Source organism: Schistosoma mansoni, chromosome 2 (assembly GCF_000237925.1).
Source record: "Schistosoma mansoni strain Puerto Rico chromosome 2, complete genome".
NCBI lineage: Eukaryota > Metazoa > Platyhelminthes > Trematoda > Strigeidida > Schistosomatidae > Schistosoma > Schistosoma mansoni.
The window spans coordinates 13,986,324-14,005,752 of record NC_031496.1 but is presented as its reverse complement, the minus strand read 5'-3'; the positions used below and the strand labels follow the sequence as shown (position 1 = coordinate 14,005,752).

Below are 19,429 nucleotides of genomic sequence, written 5' to 3'. Positions count from 1 at the left end.
TAATCATATACACAAACACGTATTAATCTTTGTAGACACTGAGCATTCAGAAACCATTTTCAATGAACTTAAATATTCAGTAAGTTACCGATTTAGAGTTCTACAGGTCAGTCGTAATTCGAATAGCTAATTGCTGCGGTGCTATGTGGAACTGGTTCGAATTTCTAGTGATCAGTTTTCAGAAGATTGTAGATACACCTTATTGATGTCTAACAATCAGCACGAAACTTAGATCGAGGGCACTCTCCTAATTTCCTCCAGCCACATGATATTAAGAAAAATTCATCTCAATGTTAGTCAAGCTAAGTAACTTAATTGTCACATATAAATGTGATGAATTTTTTTTCAAAAGGAGTTCAAAAAAGTCAAGAAACAAGAAAAATTGTTGTGTCACATTATTTTTTAAAGCAAAATTATCGAACATTGTGAAATAAGGTTAAGTCATTTCTCTTTGTCTGTAAATCAACTGACGTGAAATTGAAGATGACACAAACATGCTACAGCATCCATAAGTAATAATTCCCAATAAATATTCAATAATAATTGTTTCATTGAAAATTTACATTAAATAAGTCAATAAGATACTGGTTACAATGGTAAGAAAACAAATAACAGACAAACATACTAAGTACCTGTTTATAACGTCTATAATAACTTTGAATAATAATTGCAGCCTCAATTTCCTTATTACATGGCCCACTGGATGAAGTCATTGATGGTTGTGATGGATTCAATGATTGTATTGAAGTTGAGGCATAATTGGAAAAGTTATTTGTTGTTTTCAAACAACAGTTGGAATTTGTTTCTCCAGGTAAAGACAATTGACCAGACTGAGTAAATTGAGCTTGATATGAATTACCATTATCATTGGTTATTGTATTATCATATGATGTTTCTACTTCAACTTCAAGGCCTACAGATGTATCAATTTCGAAGCCCAATAATACATCACTATTCCATTCTTGTTTATCGGTTGGAGAGATGACAGTATTGTTATTCTGTTGAACTTGTTGTACAATCTGATGCACGTTGTTAACATCACACACACTTTTTGGATATGTATTATTATTAGACAAGGATTTATCAAAAGTACTTAAATCTGTTTGAGTAGTATGATCATGGATTGATGGAGAGTATAAAACAGGATTAGGTATAAATGTATTGGACAATTGATTATTATTATTATCATTATCATTATTATTTTGAATGATGACCGACTGATTGTGTTTTTTATAAGCTCGATAATACTTCTGTATAATTTTGGCTGCTTCGTATAAACGTTTCTGTTCCATATCCGATAGAGTTAATCTACTTAAGTCAGTTTCCATAAATTTTCCCGGTACTGCATTAAAATGTTCAGCAATTTGTGCTGTAGACGGTGGTGGACTATTTAAACTGAAAGCACTTAATGATTTCCCTTGACGGTCATATCGAAGTACATCATAATCACTTTCATTATTTATATCTGAACTCACAAAACTGGTAGAACTAAAAGATGTATCGAACATTGAATTCGATGTTATAACTCCACTATAAATAATAAAGACATTAAAACAATTATTTGAAAATGGAGATGGAATGAACGTATGAAAATTTCAAAACTAATTAGAACGTTCTAAAATTTTATTTTCAATTCTTGGGGAAGCTACCAGTGCATAAAAACGCAGAGTACTACAGAATATTTGATTACCACTTCTTAGTAACTAATAACGTATAATTAATTTGCACGCAAGACGAAAGATTCAAGGCTTGATTCTCTGTGACACGATTTTAGACATGCTCTGATTAAGAGTTTCATACTAGGACAAAACATGTCCAGTGGTTTCAGGTTTTGAAATGGTGGGGAAGACTCCTACCTGAAGTTTGTGCTCATGATGTCGTTCAGAAGAACGATCAAAGCTCCACGATCAATCCATCCAGCTCAGAGAAAAAAACTCCATCAATATTTCAGCTTTTCCGTGGTGGTAAAGCTGAAATCAATTCGTAATTAAACTATTAATATAGTTCAATTTATCAACGTACGCTGCTCATTATCGGCTAAGAACAACCTATTTTAAAATCAACTATTGAATTAAAATTAATCATAAAAATCGTGATAACTCTCGTATCTATGGTTTAGATCAGAGAAAGGCAAAGTACAACCCGTGAGATCATTAGGAAAATTTAATCTTTATACTTTATGATTAATTGAATTTGTAATACTGTGTATTACCCCGTTGTTGATACTTTCGACTGAATTCTTAGTCTTGACTTGGTATATATGCAGACTGTCTCGATGTGACTCTTATACCGCAAGTTTTACAGAGTAAATCGATTATGGCTAGCAGTAGAATTGTCGTATTTAGGACTCGTCAGCTGAACGAATCTGCATCCGAGAACCGGTATAGACCTTAAGAGTAGAACCTACTAAATTTCGCTTCAAAAGCTCAACGCGTTATCCATTGAGTTACTGAGTTCAGAGAGCCGCGAGATCGTACAACGGGTAGGCATTTAATTTTATCTGTAGTGATTTGAATTAACCGGTTATTGATCTTATCTTATTTGATGCACCCCAAACAGGATAAAACCTGCGTCCTGGATTCCACAACCATCAATTCTATAAAAAGAGTTCGAATTTATTTTTTGTATAAGATATTTTGTGCAAGTTGAAACACTCAAATATAATTTAAGATATAAACGGAAACAAATGGTTTAACTTTAATTCAGAAAGAAAATCTGATGTCATGCTTGTCGTAGTAGTGGATTCATACCCGTGATGAGTTACATACTACGGAAGCATTATTTTGAAGCTGTCTGATTTTCAATGGCTATCAAATTAAAATTAGTGTATTATGTAAACTAGCAATAAAGAATAATGTCTTGACAAAAAACCAGTACTGTAATCATAAAATTACACTTACGTTTCGTGAAAATTAAATTCATCATCATCATCATTAAAAGTTCTCAATTTACTTTTATTTTGTTGAATAGGAGGAGTGAAATATGATCTTCTTCTTCTCAAAAGTTCATGAAAACTAAGTAAGGTACTTTTTAATTGATGGTTTATATTATTCTTTGGATAATCATCGAGGCCAACACCACGATATCTAAAATTGTTATATAATGTCAAATACTTATCACGATAAGGTCGTTTCGATGGAAGTGAATTAAATGAACCAATTGATTTACTATTTTTACGATTAATACTAACTGATTTTGTTGTTATATTTGGAAAGATTTTAACTGGATATTTGTTTGTATTATCATTGTTTATTAACTGAATAGGATTAGTAATAGAATTAGTATTAGTGGTTAAAGTGAATGGTTCATAATGAAACAATGAAGAATGTGATTTGAGTTGATCAACTGGTGCTCGACTCAAAGCAATACTTTCACCTAAAGCTGAATCAGAAAATTGGATAGAAGAAGAATAGGACTCTTCACCATTATCACTATTATCATAATCAATATGATTTGATGATAGATCGTCACAATTTTGATTATGAAGATTCACAATGCGCCTGGGCATGGCCTAAAAGAATATTTTGAAACAGAAAAAAATTATGATGAAAAGTGTTTCAGATTTAGAGAAAAAGAAGTGCAAGAAGACAGAAGCGATCACAGATAAGGGGTAGGTAAATACTTGACAGTATTCAATAGGTATATTGTAAGGGTTTACTTTCTCATCTCTGTACTTCTTGATTGATCACTATACAGGCTTCAGTTTGACTAGCCCGAGAGTATAGTTGAACTTCACATAAAAGGAATGGCTCAATTTGGGTTACATAAACTTATACTTAGTTGGTAAATCGCTTTTTCGTAGGTGCTAAATGATGACCAATATAGTGAATTCAGCATCGGATTAATCTGTTGATACCACCTGTAAAAAGAAAAAATGATTTTCACTACCAAGTTTATGGTATCAAATCACATCAAAGATGTGCGTTTTAAATAGACCCTAAAAAGTCATGGTTTTTTTTTCAATTATAAATACTGTTGCTACACAGTTTAAGTCAGAGAAAATTGTAGTATTGAAATTCCGAAGGCAGATCAATTCAGTGCTAAAAATATCGAAAACAAGAAGGTCACAAACAAGTTATGTTCCAAGTTGACTCAATTTTGACAGCATTCTTAAAGTTTATTATAAATAGGTGAGTTGCAACCAAACGACCCAGTAATTGAGACATGAATTTCATTTAGATGAACTGAGAACTGAAAAAATCCCTACTCTTCCAGTCCTAATTGTAATTATATGGAAAAGCACGATCGACTGAAAATGATTATTTATAATCGATTATCTAACTCATTAAGGATTACAAGATATATTGATAAGGACTGCACGCCAAGCATTATGGCGGAAATTTTCAAAGAAAAGACAACGACGGCTTATTTGACAAAAATCGAGAAAAACGAAACCAGAATATTATGCATTAAGATGTAGATACGGAATAGGTATCAACACGTAACGAATAGCTAGTACGAGTAAGTATAAACGAGTACACAGGGAATGTCACTAGAATGATGTGGTGTTTTTTAACAGAATCATCTAAAAACACTCATCTTGAACTCTCTAAAGATCGATGGTGTGTAAAGCATATCGGTACAGTTATGCAGAGAAATCTATACCATCGCCGATTCTTCTTACTAATTTGAAGTAGATTATTATTATTATTATTATTATTATTATTATTATTATTATTATTATTTAAACACATAAATATTGATACAAGGAAGCACCAGATACATATGCGCCATACAAATCCCATTCGATTTGCTTGAGGGCTGTGATACTGCCCAGGTGCCCAAACTGAAGCAGGTGGTTTTCTTAGGGGACCACACCCCGAGCCTTTGATCTAAAGGTCTGATCCACAAGGCAGTGGAGCATCGTGAGGAGATGCAGTCCCATGGTAGCCGATGATCAACGATTGATTCGTACGCCATTTGTTCCCTCAGGATACTGGAGCCCATGTGCACCATTGGTTTGGAATCAGGGTCTTCCAACTCCCCTAGGTGGACTCGCCTTGTCCACCAACCCGGTTAAAGCGCCGGACATTCGCTTTTCGTCCTCTCAATTTCGTAAACAACAGTAATGCCACGAGAAGGCAGTGAGTAGGACTTCCCTGGCAGAGGCTATATATTCGGTGGCCATGTGAGAGCATTTCGAGAGGGAGAGCGGACTCTTTTTACTCTCGGCCGTACTAGGGCATTTGGGGGCTGAAGTAGATGAACCAAGAATTGATGCTTTGTATTTTCATTTCATTTCGTTTTCAATTTTCTTATTTAATTTCACGTTATGATACTAAGAGTAGTAAATAATCACACCTGGTTGCTATTCGTCATGAGGTCTGGAGGTTCCATGATGTTGATGTTCTTCGTTCTTGTTTTGACATTATCTATCACTTTGATTTCGACACAGCTATCAGGTGTCACATGTCATATCGTATGTTGTTACGAATTTCCCTATATATTTATCTTAAGGAGCCCTTTTCTGTGATTGTACACGAGCTTAGTAAAAACTATAAACACCGTACGAGCTGAGATTTCTAATTTATTTCATATATAGTTTCTAAATAAAAGTATTTACTCTGCAGATAATCTAGGGTTTTGATATGCCTCCTCAAACAACGCATCACTCATTTTTGTATTCGTAGCTCATATAAGCACTTAACACTGGGTGTAAATAGACGATAGTCAACCGAAAACATAATCAACTACTTAAAGATTTTTAATTTAATACAAAACAACAAATTTCGATTAACAGATTACATCAAATGAATTACTAAAAATGAAATCAGTAATATAAAACACTTACCCATTGAGATATAAAATAATAAAGATTGGTTCAGAGAAGAGTTCTCTTTGTGGCAAATGCATTTTCAAAGCTGTATGACCGTAAATATATACCGATTTTTTAAGATGATAATATTTAAAATAATTTTATGATCACTATCATTGTAATTATTATCATCTTGAAAAATAGGTATATATTTGCGATTGTCCAGTTTTGAAAAAGAATTAGCCGAAAGGAGAACTCTTCGTTGAACCAAACGTTTTTATTTTATAAAACACTTACTTCAATTATTCTATCAGCTAAACAAAACATTTGAGAATGATCATCATTCATTAAATTTGTTACACTAGCATAAAGAGAAGTTGAATCTAAAAAACCATGATGACAGTGATGACGACGACTGTATGTTTGTTTACGCCAGGTACATATATTTTCACGTTGTATATTTGAATTCAAAATAATGTCATCCTCATAAAGTTGATGAGGAGTATCAAACGAATCGTTGTTATTTTCAGTTGCATATTTAAAATTATCTGAATTATCTATAAACTGATTAGTCGCTGGTGTTGGTAAAGACTTTAACATTTTATTCAAGTTTTTTGAATGATAACTTGTACTAGAGATATTATGTAAGGATTTAAAGTGATAAAGTGATTCTTCCCCTGGAATATTATCATCATCATCATCATCATCAATAGACACGTCTAGACTATAATTTTGCTTTGAATAATCTAATTTAATCATATTTGGTTGTGTATATAACAATGAGTGAGGAAATGACGACGGTTTTGAATTAACATCAATTTCAGTTAGATCAATATGATTTGGTAGTGAAAATGTTTTTGTATAATTAATAAGTCTTTCTAATTTAGTTATGACAGTATCTGTTGCATAATTTTGTGTATTTAATGAAAAATATTGTAGTTCTAATTGTTCAATACATTTTTGCATAGATTCACTTTTCATAATCAATGCTAACTAGGAAAAATATAAGACAGAATTTTACTCAATGAAAACAAAAACGTAATTAACATTGAAAATCATGTTGACGAGGTTTGTTTGAAATCAGAAAAATAAACAAGCTGGACAAAAACAAACTTATTTACTTTTTCAATCTTCCATTTCATTTAAATTATGAAAAAATGATTTATGATAAATAAATGATTCGATGAACAATGAAACTCTTCAAATAATGACCAATAACCGAGTAAAAACTAACTTTATCATTTAATGAAATGATTTGCTTGTGAGAAAGACTTTACATTGGTGTTTGCATCTATACGTCTATGAATTCGTTTTGCAAGCATCATGAATCTTTCATAAAACAAAACATTGGACTGAGATCCATTCTTACTAATGGCTATTATTAGTAGTAGGTGAGAGTTAATAGAGTGGAATATATATGAATAATACTGAAGGTTACGAAACAATAAGCAACACTGTATGTGTGTGTAGTTCAATGAATAACTAAGCAACATTCGAATAATCAAGGTAATTTTCTACTGATTCATTAAAAATCTAGAGCAACAAGACGGAATGGTGCAGAAAGGTTCAGAACTCGATATAATCCGATATAATCCAAACTATTTGTATAATCAGAAAACAATCTGAATTCGAAATATTAGAAAATTTCATCTCCATACGGAACCAATAATTCAAATCCATAAAATTAAAATAACAGTTTCTCTTGCTAAGTTTTTTTCACAACTCATTTTTACGTGAACTGATCAACGTTAAATTAAAAGTTTGTTCAAGTGTTCTTGGTTAAATTGATTCAAATGTTGAAAGTTAACTGAATGTTGTATTAATAGAATCGTTTTTTATGGCAAAGCAAGAGGAAAATAAGTAATGTGAGATTTATACAGTTTATATCTGTCACGAGTAATTTTCATTTTATTGCACAATTTCTTGATCCCTATCACAACCACACATATAAGCGAATATTGAAAGCTTCTTCTTGTCACAAAGACTATGATTGTAACATCAAATTTCCATAGATTCAGTCAGATGTAAATGTTGAGATCGAAACTCTTTGGGAAACTGTAAAGGTATACGCTAGAATTTCATGAGTAACTTTTATTCTATTGCACAGTTTCCTGAACATATTTTATCAATTATTTAAAAAGCCAGTTGGAGATTCCTAATGTGTAGATCATAACAACTCATATAGACTAATAATATTAACCCCATATTAGGTTATTCGAGGTATTCAATAAAAAATCCTGGATCCAAGTTTCGTGTTAGCTGGTAAGGTGTACATCCAGGTCATGAGAAAGCTAATAGACCCCGTAGGATTTGAACCCACATCAACCTGCTTCACAGGTTGAAATGGTGCTGCTAGGCTATTTGAGTCTATTGCGCAGCCTGGTGTTGAACTGAGATATTTACAGTGACTGATTACTGAGTAGTGATTGATGTCATGTTTGTCTAAATTTCTGAAAGTTGATTGGATTCTATCGACTAGGTTTTAATGTGGCTATCAGTCCAAGTGACTCAATATTGAATGTACTATTCTTGATATTATTTATATATAAACATTAACTGACCCGATGCCAGGTGCGCTTAACAAGGCGAATGTTTTTGGATATTTGAATCATGGCAATAAAATATACCACTTTAGAGTAGCAATTTTTGAGGTTTTAATCGTTAAAAGAAAGCCATGGTAATATGTGGATATTAAAAGTGAATGTAATTACTGAATCAGCAGTTACTCATTGAAGTAAACAAGAAATGTGAGAATATTTCACTGAATAATAAAATAATTCACTTACTTCTTTTGGCGTAAATTCACCACCCAATTTTGAACACGACGATAATGAATTATATAAACAAGGTTTATGAAGAGCATCTGGATCCCATACTACCAAGAGTTTCGTTGTTACAACTTGTTCGTACAGAATAGCTGAACCCAATGGTGTGAGTATTGGATAGGTAAGGGAGGTGGAATTGTTTGGGGTTAGATCTATACCGAGTAAAGTACAACAGAGAATTACAAAACATAAGAAACAATACAAATTTATGAAATAGATCAATCACTAAGTTCGTAACAACACATGATACCAAGTGACGACCTTATAAAAGGTCACGAACACGAATGAAAGAATATCCTTTGATTACGACTGGTTCTGTAGTATAATTTTAATCCTTAGTTCATCCAAGAGGGGAAAAAATTCTTAATACATTGGTTTACAGCTGATTTTAAAATTCATTGACATATACTGTATTCAAATTATTTTAACCATTTTGAAGTTTTTATGACAAACTAATATCGGTGGAGAGACAGAAATTAGCGCATTTCTTATCAATCATTAATATGTCACACGTCTGGAACTACTATTCAAAATGTTTATAGTTATTTGCTTCCTATTGACTTGTAACCTCTGCCATCATAATGCACTTTACTGTTCCTCTCTTAAAGAATTTCTGTATCGTGTGTTTACAACAGCGGTAATTTGAGGTGGTACACTTTCACTCCTGAAATTATCGCATTTTATCTGTACACAAAACGAAATGGATATGACAATCTAATAATTTGACGAATCAAACTTTAAAAGACTAATTAAATATATGAAAAAAGTGAGTTGTATTGTAGAGGATAATGTTTTCAACTAGGATATGTCTTCGTTTTTATATAAAGAGTTCCCTATATGTCACTGCAAACAATTTTAACAACATTATGTAAACGATTTATACATAATACTTTTCTTAGACTATAAACATTGCAGCTAAACACAGAGATAATATAAATGATCAGGAATGAATGTTTTATTGATTGAACAACAATATTAATAAATATAAAGACTAACCATGTAAAAGAGATAAGATTCTAGATAAATCTATATCGACATCCGATTGTAAAGTTGTATCACAGTGATCTGTAAAGAACGATGTAGGTTGATTACAGTAAATTCGTACAGCCCATTGCAACAGTCCTAGTATCAGCTCAGAATAACTAAAAATGAGAAAATAAACAGACGGATTTATTCAAACAGGCAAATGATTGAAAACCAGGAAATAATAGATAACTATTTTGTTCAAGTTTAAGATTCTAGAGTTATGCACACCTTCGAACCTGCCAGGGATCAAACCTAGACTCTCACTGTGTCTCAACGAAAACATTACAATGATTTATCACAGAGTTAATGAAGATAAGAATTCGGATCATCGAATTTCAACATAGTGGATTAAAGGTAACGCACCAACAGCAAGATCGGAAAGTGCTGGCCTTAATTCATGGTGAAGTTGTGGAAACGCGCCCATAAAAAATCTTATTACTAGAATGAAATAGCTATCAATAGCTCCCTGCTTTTCAATGGTTCACTAACCAAAGACGTCCGAAACCATATCATAATTGTTAAGTTGCTCTCTATTTACAAAATGACAACAAAAAATACAAGGGAATTTTTAACAACGATCTCTAGCTTTACAGACCGAATTAATCTAACTATTGAGTTAGGAAATTCAATTGGTAATTATATATGAACTATATTTAAGTTACCTACTGTTTTGTGCTCGAACAGTCGTCTGTGTCTAATTCACCAAGTCTATTAAATCATAGTCCAAATATGTAAGTTTTTAAGTAGATGTTAGAGTATACAGTACTTCTAAATAAAAATTACTGATAAAAATAGAATTTTAATAAGGGGATTTTTCTATTAAGTTCATTCCCAAAACTACACAAGGCTACATTAAAAAGAACAACTAGGATAAATAAAGTTAATCCACCTCCTCACCCCTTCCAGCCATAGTAACCTGGTGAAGCCTAGTAGGCCCTTCTGGGAAAGAATGCTACTGCCGGGGCTCAATAGCTGTTTTTGCATTGTTTGGGCAGAATCATTACACCTTCCTTTATTTTCTTTATTTTTTCTCTTTCTTGGGCAGATCTTTCTTTTTTTCTTTCTTTTCTTTTTTCGGGCAGACTCATTCTTTTTTTTTTCTTTTTGAACCAATAATAATTGTGCAATGATTCTTTGTAGCCTTCGTAATCATTTGTGGGTATAATTAGAGTGGATGATTAGATCGACCTCCATCACCTGGGTTACCGCTCACGTTAGTTCATAGAAACAGTCCCCCTATCCAGGAGGCACGACAAGGACGTGTGAGTCGGGTTTCGTTTCCCAAATACAGTTAATGTGAATATAATTAGTCGAAAATGTTTATATAAATAACAACTTAGACAAGTATATTAAGACTAATATATTTTTTCTCTAGCTCAAAAACAACGACGGTAGTTTGTTTCAAATGAGACAAAAGATGATTCAATCACAAACAACCTATGATCGTCCATAAGGTTGTCATACTTCACAACAGTGCGGCCCAAGAAAAAAATCAAAGGAAGTCGAAGTAACAGTCGTATCAGTGATATTAACAGTCAAATATAGAAAATTCAGTTTGAAAATTATAAATTCCGTGAAAGGACAAAAAGTTTGATGTAATATTCAACCTTCAGATTAAGAAAAAATAGTGAACAAAACTACATCACTGAGACTAATTTTTAGCCATGTCACTTATGTTTTCCATATATTACGATTGTACCGCGAACAGAACTAGAAAGTTTAGATCTTCCAATATAGCTTAAAGAATATGTCAATGAAGCTATATCATTTTCGTTTGAAAAACACAGCATGACTCTAACCTGTCCCGATCCCAGCAACAATTCCTTAGTGAGGTATAACGACCTAAGTAACTGACAACACATCATTTAATCTGCAAAAGGTAGCAGACTTGGATATCTAGGGTCAAGCCTTTCATTCGGTATCATATATAAGATTTAGTCAAATATTCCCAGAGCTTGATGCTATGGGGATACTTCACAGTTAAATTACGATAGCTTTAAAACTATTTTACTGGTGCAGATTCAATCTTTACTTTTCTTTAGATCTGAAACTTTTATTTAAATATTTTATACTTAGTCGTTTTCTATCGTGCTTTTCTCACTGTCAAATCTGTTTTTCAATACTAGACACTCACACCGATATTCTTCAAGTATACGGTATACAACTGATTAGATCCAATAGTTTGAGGTATCTTCAACTAATTTCATGGCTTGTAGATTGAATACTTTCATTCACGGCCACGGCTTAAAGCTGTCTTTAGTCTATGATTTATTTACATACACACATATGAACATATTTCTTCTTCCCTTATTACTAATTTCACATTTCACACCAATAACTCGTATTCATATTCGCACATAAATAAATCCCGAACTCAATAACTTAGAAATGATTGGAAAATGGTATTACTGCGCGGTTGTTTTTGGGAGTCTACTCATAATCGATTATTGTGATTGTTTAATATTCCCCTAGAGAAGCTTGGGCCAGATTGTTGCGAGAGATGTTGGAGTTATTCTAATTTCAACTTCTTAGAAATTTACAAAAATAATTTCCTTTTAACGCCTTTCATTAATTTTTAAGTGAAATATTGTAAAACTATTCTTTCAAACACATAATGTCCATGTTATTTACCCTGATAGCATCGTATTCGGAGATAAATTCCGTCTTTACTTCCAAAGTTTTACACGCAATTAAGGTATGGTAAGAATCTTAGGATGGATTATGTTATTAAGATTACTTGTCATATAATTTCCTTTAGCTTGATTGTAATGTTTATAAATATTCTTTTTTAAGATTATACTTCTTTACTATTAAACACATTACATGATCTGGATCTTAACTTTTAAGATTAATTGTATTCAGTTTTATTCAGTTTAAACTTACAACTGAATATTCCTGTTTTGTAAACATGATTACATAATTATATACTTAACTAATAAAAATTACATATTTAATTTTCTGATCATAACTCTCATTAATAGTCTAACATATAAAAATTATTTTACTACTGAAGAGTTAATAATTATGTGGATTACAGCTCTAGGAATTTCGAATATCATTACATACTGGTGCATGATCACATCGTATGTTATGTTGCACTTGAATGAACGCATGATAGTAAGCACTCCAAAACCATAGGAACTAAACTACAGGGAAGCTTATTTTTAAGCCATGTAAACCACCATTAATTAAAGGAGCTCTTGGTTCATAAAGGAAAGTCTTATGTTCGAACTGCTAACAGTAAAATCTTGATTAAGATTGACACCATGCAAATCCATAATAGCTTATATCCTTTACATTGTTAGTTACTGTAACTGTGGTTCTTGAAAACATAATTTTTAGGACAGAAGAGTAGTGCCTTTTCATTATCGCTTCGTAATTGCATGGATATTCAGAAGGTAACTAACGTCAGGTCGAAACGAAAATATCAAGGGGAAAGTAACCTTACAGTACTGAAAAAGCATTTGTTTATGAAAATAGAATGTAGCAGCTAGGATCTTGGAAAATTCTGAGAAAGAACCTTTATTTGATGGGGTCCACTAGGTACCTGATCTCAGGACGCATAAAGGAAAGACTAATGCTTTGAACCACCTCGATGTGCATCGGTCAACTTTACTTGATTTTTTGAAGTAGGTTATTTCAGCCCCACACAGGATGCGATTCCAAACGCATATCGAAGCACTATCACATAAGGTTATCTAAAAGTAAAGGTAAGCCAATCAATTTTACCAGGTCTTTGAAAATTCAAGAGTAAATACTCCAATTGCCCTTTCTGGCTGAATCTAGTTAGTGAAGCCAGTAGGGACTTCTGGAGAAGCACACATGAAAGCACAGCACGACTACCTAGGAACAAAAGTTGTTACTGCAGTGGATTTTTGTGTGTCTGGCTTTAGTTCCTGTCCTTTGATTGCTCATAATCTATGTACGACAAAACAGTGATTGATTACACCTATGGGTGTTGGAAGAGTCTTCTTACAGTTTTTGACAGGGCAGTGGTGTTAGTTGTTTGCAGTGTTTTGTAGGCTGATATTCGTATGATTTTTAGTTTGCGTGATTGATGTACTTTGTGTATGTTGTGGATCACATGATTGTATGTGTCATGTTAGCCATCCTGCAGTCTAGTATATTTTTGACCTGGTGGTGTTTTGGTCGACCTGTGATCGTATTTTTAGGTGTCTACTCACTTCTTTAAAAGCATAAAATATTAGGTTGCAGTTTTCGTTAAGGTATTTGTATATGATCTGTCATTTCTCAATTTGTAGTTTTGCTCTTTCATTCTGGTTAAGTTTGCTTGGATTGTCTACTCAACTTGGTGATAGTCTATCCTTTGTTTCCTCTATAACAAAGCTAAGTTACCTAACCCAATTTCTTGTATCTACGTTTCAGTTTGGATCTTCTACGTAACTTTTCAGATGCCTCAATATTAGGTTATTCGATCTTCCGTCCCTGCTCATCGAGCTTAAGCAGCGAACACTTTAAATATTGACTTTTTAACTGCTAGAGTACTAACACCAAGAATCCTCAACTTCAGATGTATCAAAAGGCAATAATGCTAATGAATTTACACTTCAAAATTAGTATACGTAAAAACAAGCCAAACAATTTGTATATGATTACGTGAGATTTTCCAATATGAAAACTTCTAAAGAAGATGATAAAACTGATAATATTTCACAGGTTTGACCAAACATATTAGGACATAAATAAATCCGTGAACTTTCAGAACTTATTTATTTTTTTTAAAAGACAGATGACTGCACAAATATATTAGCTATACATTTTTCGGTTTTCATTAGTCTCAGTGATAATCATAGAGACAAACTTCCTAACAGAGTTCAAATGTGCAAATCCCAACATCTTAGTGTTACGTGGATAAGTAATTAACATGGATGTTTTCCAAACACAAAAATCCATTTCAAAACGAAACAACCTTAGCAAAATGTAATCATGCAACAACAACAACTTACCCCAACGCAGCTGCACAACTTAAAAGAGAAATATCTATCTTCAATGAAGTCATTTGTTCTTGTAATTGGTGAATGTTGAATTCATCAAATTCTTTTTCAGCTTCTAATAAATAATTGACAGAACTTTGATCTGTTCCATTACCATTATTATGACTAATATTATCTGTTTTCTTCATCCATTCAATCAGTTGTAGAATTAAATACATTTCTAATTTATCTGCACATTGATCATGTCGCAGTGGTATATTCAACTGTACAAACATGTTTTATTTAAAAAAAGAATCATTAAAGTGTTACATAAGGGTAAAGATGATAACATAGATAAGTAAATAGTCTGGTATCAGGTTGTTGAAGCTAATTAATGAGAAACTCTCAACCTAAGTTTATGTGCTAGTTGGTAATCATCATCATGGTGTTAGCAAAGGTAAGATGGCTGATGCTCCAAGAAGGATTAGGACCAGTAATCGCCAATGCTAGTCAAAGGGGTCACCAATAAGCGTTAAGGTGGACTTTGTGCACGAGTGAAATCTTACACTAACTGATTGATAAGTAATAACCAATATTATTGTTGTTTAGTCCTTAAGGATGATATAAGTCTATTGATCAAGCTGCACTGTGCTCACTTATTATTAAGAAAATTCAATACTTGAATGACAGAATTAATACTGTAGACATATATAATTCCCCCCTGTACAATAATAACAGACGACCGCAATTCTAGCAGAGAAACTTGTGTACAAAAAATGATTGAATTAAAGGTGATATTAAAATAGTTCAACGGTGATACATGTAATACTGTATGTTAAAATATCTTTGAATCAATTAGGTAATGGGTGTATGAAAAACTTGCAATTTGGCCAAAATGATTATGTACACTAAAACATACACTGTCATAATCATAAAACTATTATTTATGGTTAGATGAAGGTCGAATTATTACGTTTTTACAACCGCGGCTTTCAATGAGGTGGTGGAAAGGAAAAAAATTCAAAATGAAAGCATCAATGTTTGACCTGAACAACGCATACAAAACAAAAGATACACTAAATGATGAGTTTTAGCTGATGGTAACAAAGTGAACAGTTTGCAAATTGACCCATAAAAAAATAATTCTTGGAAGATTTTTACTAACCAAGTTAACTATATTCACATCTAAATCAGTCAACAGGTGAGGGACTATATAATAAATACACCTAGCAGATAAAATTTATGAAGATTATAGTGTTTTTTAGACGATTAACAGAAAAAAGCTGAACCAATGTCATAATATTACCTAGAAGTACTCAAACCAGGAAATAGTTATTCAAAACCCTCAATAAAAAAATCTCGAAGAGAGGAAATGAAGTATAAGTTCTTTAAATAGAATAAAACGCACCAGGACAAAAAGGCTTAATATCCTAGTAAAGGTTAATTTAGCCAAAAGATTAAGTTAAAAACTCACGGCTACAATTTCTTGTGACATTGAATGAATATGATAATAGTTAACTGATAAAAATATATACAACCAACATTATTGGTTTTAAAAGCGGTTATTATTCAACAATAAAGTTATAAAATCTACACCATTACACTATTAAGGGATCAAAACTTCGCTGAATAAAAATTGTTATTTCCGAAAGGAAACTCATATTTTACAAAGTTGTAGGTACATTCTTTAGGACGAATTTTGGAAAATACAGATTCAAGATCTTGATTTCGCCCCCAAATGCCCTGTTACAACCGAGGGTGGTAAAAGATCGCTCTCCCTCTCAAAATGTCCTTACATGGTCACGCGTATACAGCCACTACCAGGAAAGTCCTACTCACTGCCTTCTCTTGGCATTACTATTGTTTAAGAAATCGAGAGAACGAGAAGCGAATTTCGGCTCTTTAACCGGGTTGGTGGACACGGAAAGTCCACCTAGAGGAGTTAGAAAACTCTGATTTCAAACCAATAATAAACGTAGGCTCAATGATCCTGAGGAAACAAAAGGCGTATGAACCTATGGTTGGCCACCGGCTACCATGGGACTGCATCTCCTGATGTTGCTCCACTGCCTTGTGAATTGGATTTCTAGAACAAAGGCTCCGGGTGTAGTCCCGTAAGATAACCATGTACTTCGGTTTGGGCGTCCAGGCAGTTTTCCAGTCCTCATACAAATCTAATGATAAAGTGTGGTACAAATATATTCGGCGCCTCCTTGTACCAATGTTTATGTGCTTAAATAAATAAGTACAAGATCTTGAACAATTAGTCAACTATCATAGAATAGTGAATACGAAAAGATAAACCTTATTAACTTAGTATTATATTTCTTTGATCATCTAAATTATTCGATTGATATAAAACAGTTTCCAAAAATTAAGAAAAATTTATTTGATTGTTATCAATTATACTACTTTTTTCTTCAATTTATTTAACTATTAATTAACTAACCTTAGGATATTCATCAAAGTTACTTGTTAAATAATTTTTCAGCATTGAATTCGAAACATTGTGAGAATGTATATCTTCCATATATTTCGATGTAATTGATGTATTATTATAATTAGATTCATCAAATGATTTGCTAAATATTCTAGATTTATGATTTGGTAATAAAATGAATTCGTCTTCAATGTCAATGGATAAATGAATGCCCGGTGCTAATGAACTAAAACGAATAAACACTATCCAACGTAATAGATCATCTGGTTAATAAAGTAGAAAAATATAAACAAACAAACAATTGATAAATTGGTCTCCTGTAAAAAAATCAATAGTCATGTTATAAGTGGTTATGCAGAGAATAATTATTACTTTTCTTCAGTGGGTAACTGCTTCACACCAGACACGGTTGAACTCCACGTGACACTTCTCCATAGAACTCCAAGAAAATCCATCTTGAAGCTATTATTACTTTGTCAAAAAGATGCAACAGTTGTTATCTAGGATAACTACTGGGACTACTACTGAGAAGTAAGAAGACCGGTATCAATGGGACAACTTGTCACCTATTAATCTCTAAAGGTGCCTGGAACATTGTATGGAACAGTTTGGAAGCCAGATCAGGTAGATTGTTTCACCAACAAATTAATCGGTTCATTTCTTCAAGCCTAGTCTACTTAGCATACTGAAAGTCTGGAAGAAATCCAGCACGCGTGTTTCATACTATTTAGAGCTCGTCATCCGGATGTATCCGCTATCTGAACTCAGTAGCTAAAAGGATAACGCGATGGCATTTGAAGTGGACGTTACTGGGTTCGAGTCCCAGAGTGAACATTAACACTGGGACGCAGGTACACACAGCTGACTAGTCCAAAATAGAACGAAACGCGCGTCCTGGATTTCATTGCTGGTCACCAAACATTTTTACCTACAAAGAGATGGCTGTTCTTTTATGAGTGGCACTGAATGAAAATCAACATAAAAAGAAGACACTGACTTGATAGCTTTAATTTTAGCAAATTTATATTATTGCACTGATCAAAACTGTACTCTGAATATCCTCCATCAGATATAAATGAATTACAAGCAGTATCATTTTGCTGACAATTGAATTGTGCGGTTTCAAAACTCTAAAATAAAACAATAAGTAAAATATAAGTGTATAATAATATCGTTGACTTTTATACAGTGAAATTGTAATGATCAGAAAGACAAGAAAATTTATAGCCAATTGTTGAAAATCCATTGAAAAAAAAGAATGTAAACCTGGAGAACTAGTTATTGAACCAGGAATTAATGAACAGTTGTTCCATTTAAGTTTGAGACTTTATTTTATAAAATCAAGTAAATAGAACATTGGATAAAGGGATATATTATGCAACAAACTGATTACAGTTTGAAATGAAGACTATTGTCTTAAAAGGAAGGTATCGGACTAGTATTCAAGGTTATAAATTGTTTACAATTTTAAAACTAGGTTGAAATGGATAGACAGTAATTTCCGGTTTTCAATGTTCCTCTTTAGGAAATTATTGGCACTTGGTGAAAATTATCATTAAATTATTAGTGATCTATATAAAAGAACCATATTTAAGACTAATATTTGAACGAAGAATATTCTTTTTGATAAATTCTCTTCAGATTCTACAATTATATATCCAAATTAATAATCTAAAAAAACTGGCCAGGTTAAGGGCAAAGTACATCGTTTTAAGCATGTAAATTTAGGACTGTCAAACAAAATAGAATAAAATTCTTATCTTTATTCACAAATCTATATTATTATTATTATTATTACTATTGGTTAAACATTATTATCAATCTCCCCTAAACCTAGTTCACTCACTTCGGATTCATCCCTCCTTATTGTCTAACTAACTTTTCACACAGTATAGCCTTCCATTAAACATTTGATCGAATTGTAATTGCACTATTATCTCTCTCACCCTATCTGACCCATATTTATACTAATCATGGATCTTAAATTTCCACTTAACATATGTACAGAGTCCAGTTAACATTCTATATGAGTCATTGATTAAACCATAAGTATTATGAACATAGTTGAAAGCGTGAGTCAATTGAAGCTAGACCAACATGGAAAACCTGGAAACACTGGACGACCGTTTCGTCCCATCATGAGACTCCTCAGCAGTGCGCATCCACGAACCCGCTCTCGCGAGATTCGAACCCAGGACCTACCAGTCTCGAGCCGAAGCCCTTAACCGATAGACCACTGAGCTGGCATCCAACGGTGTTAATGTCTAAGTTCAACTGATCCACGAAGTTGAGCAACCATTCACCAATTGTCTTCATTGAGTTCTTATCTCACAACAGACGCGGTTTTGAACTCCACTGGTCACTGCTTCTCACTAGAGCTCCTAGATATACTTCTCGAAGTCACTAGTGAGCATATGATTATATTAATTATCAGAAGGGGTTTTGTGGA

The 19,429-nt window shown here is 32.8% G+C and overlaps 1 protein-coding gene across 1 annotated transcript in view; it reads right to left on the bottom strand.

Moving 5' to 3' along the window:
* Nucleotides 1–19,429, bottom strand: part of Smp_148400 (putative calmodulin-binding transcription activator (camta)) — a gene marked incomplete at its 5' end in the record, with an annotated part of 53,617 nt that overhangs the window by 3,983 nt on the left and 30,205 nt on the right. The window contains 9 exon segments of the mRNA XM_018795775.1: nt 633–1,530; nt 2,901–3,061; nt 3,066–3,086; nt 3,191–3,511; nt 6,053–6,744; nt 9,577–9,722; nt 14,574–14,824; nt 16,990–17,243; nt 17,978–18,110. Of these exon segments, the coding sequence (XP_018650054.1) occupies nt 633–1,530; nt 2,901–3,061; nt 3,066–3,086; nt 3,191–3,511; nt 6,053–6,744; nt 9,577–9,722; nt 14,574–14,824; nt 16,990–17,243; nt 17,978–18,110 (2,877 nt within the window).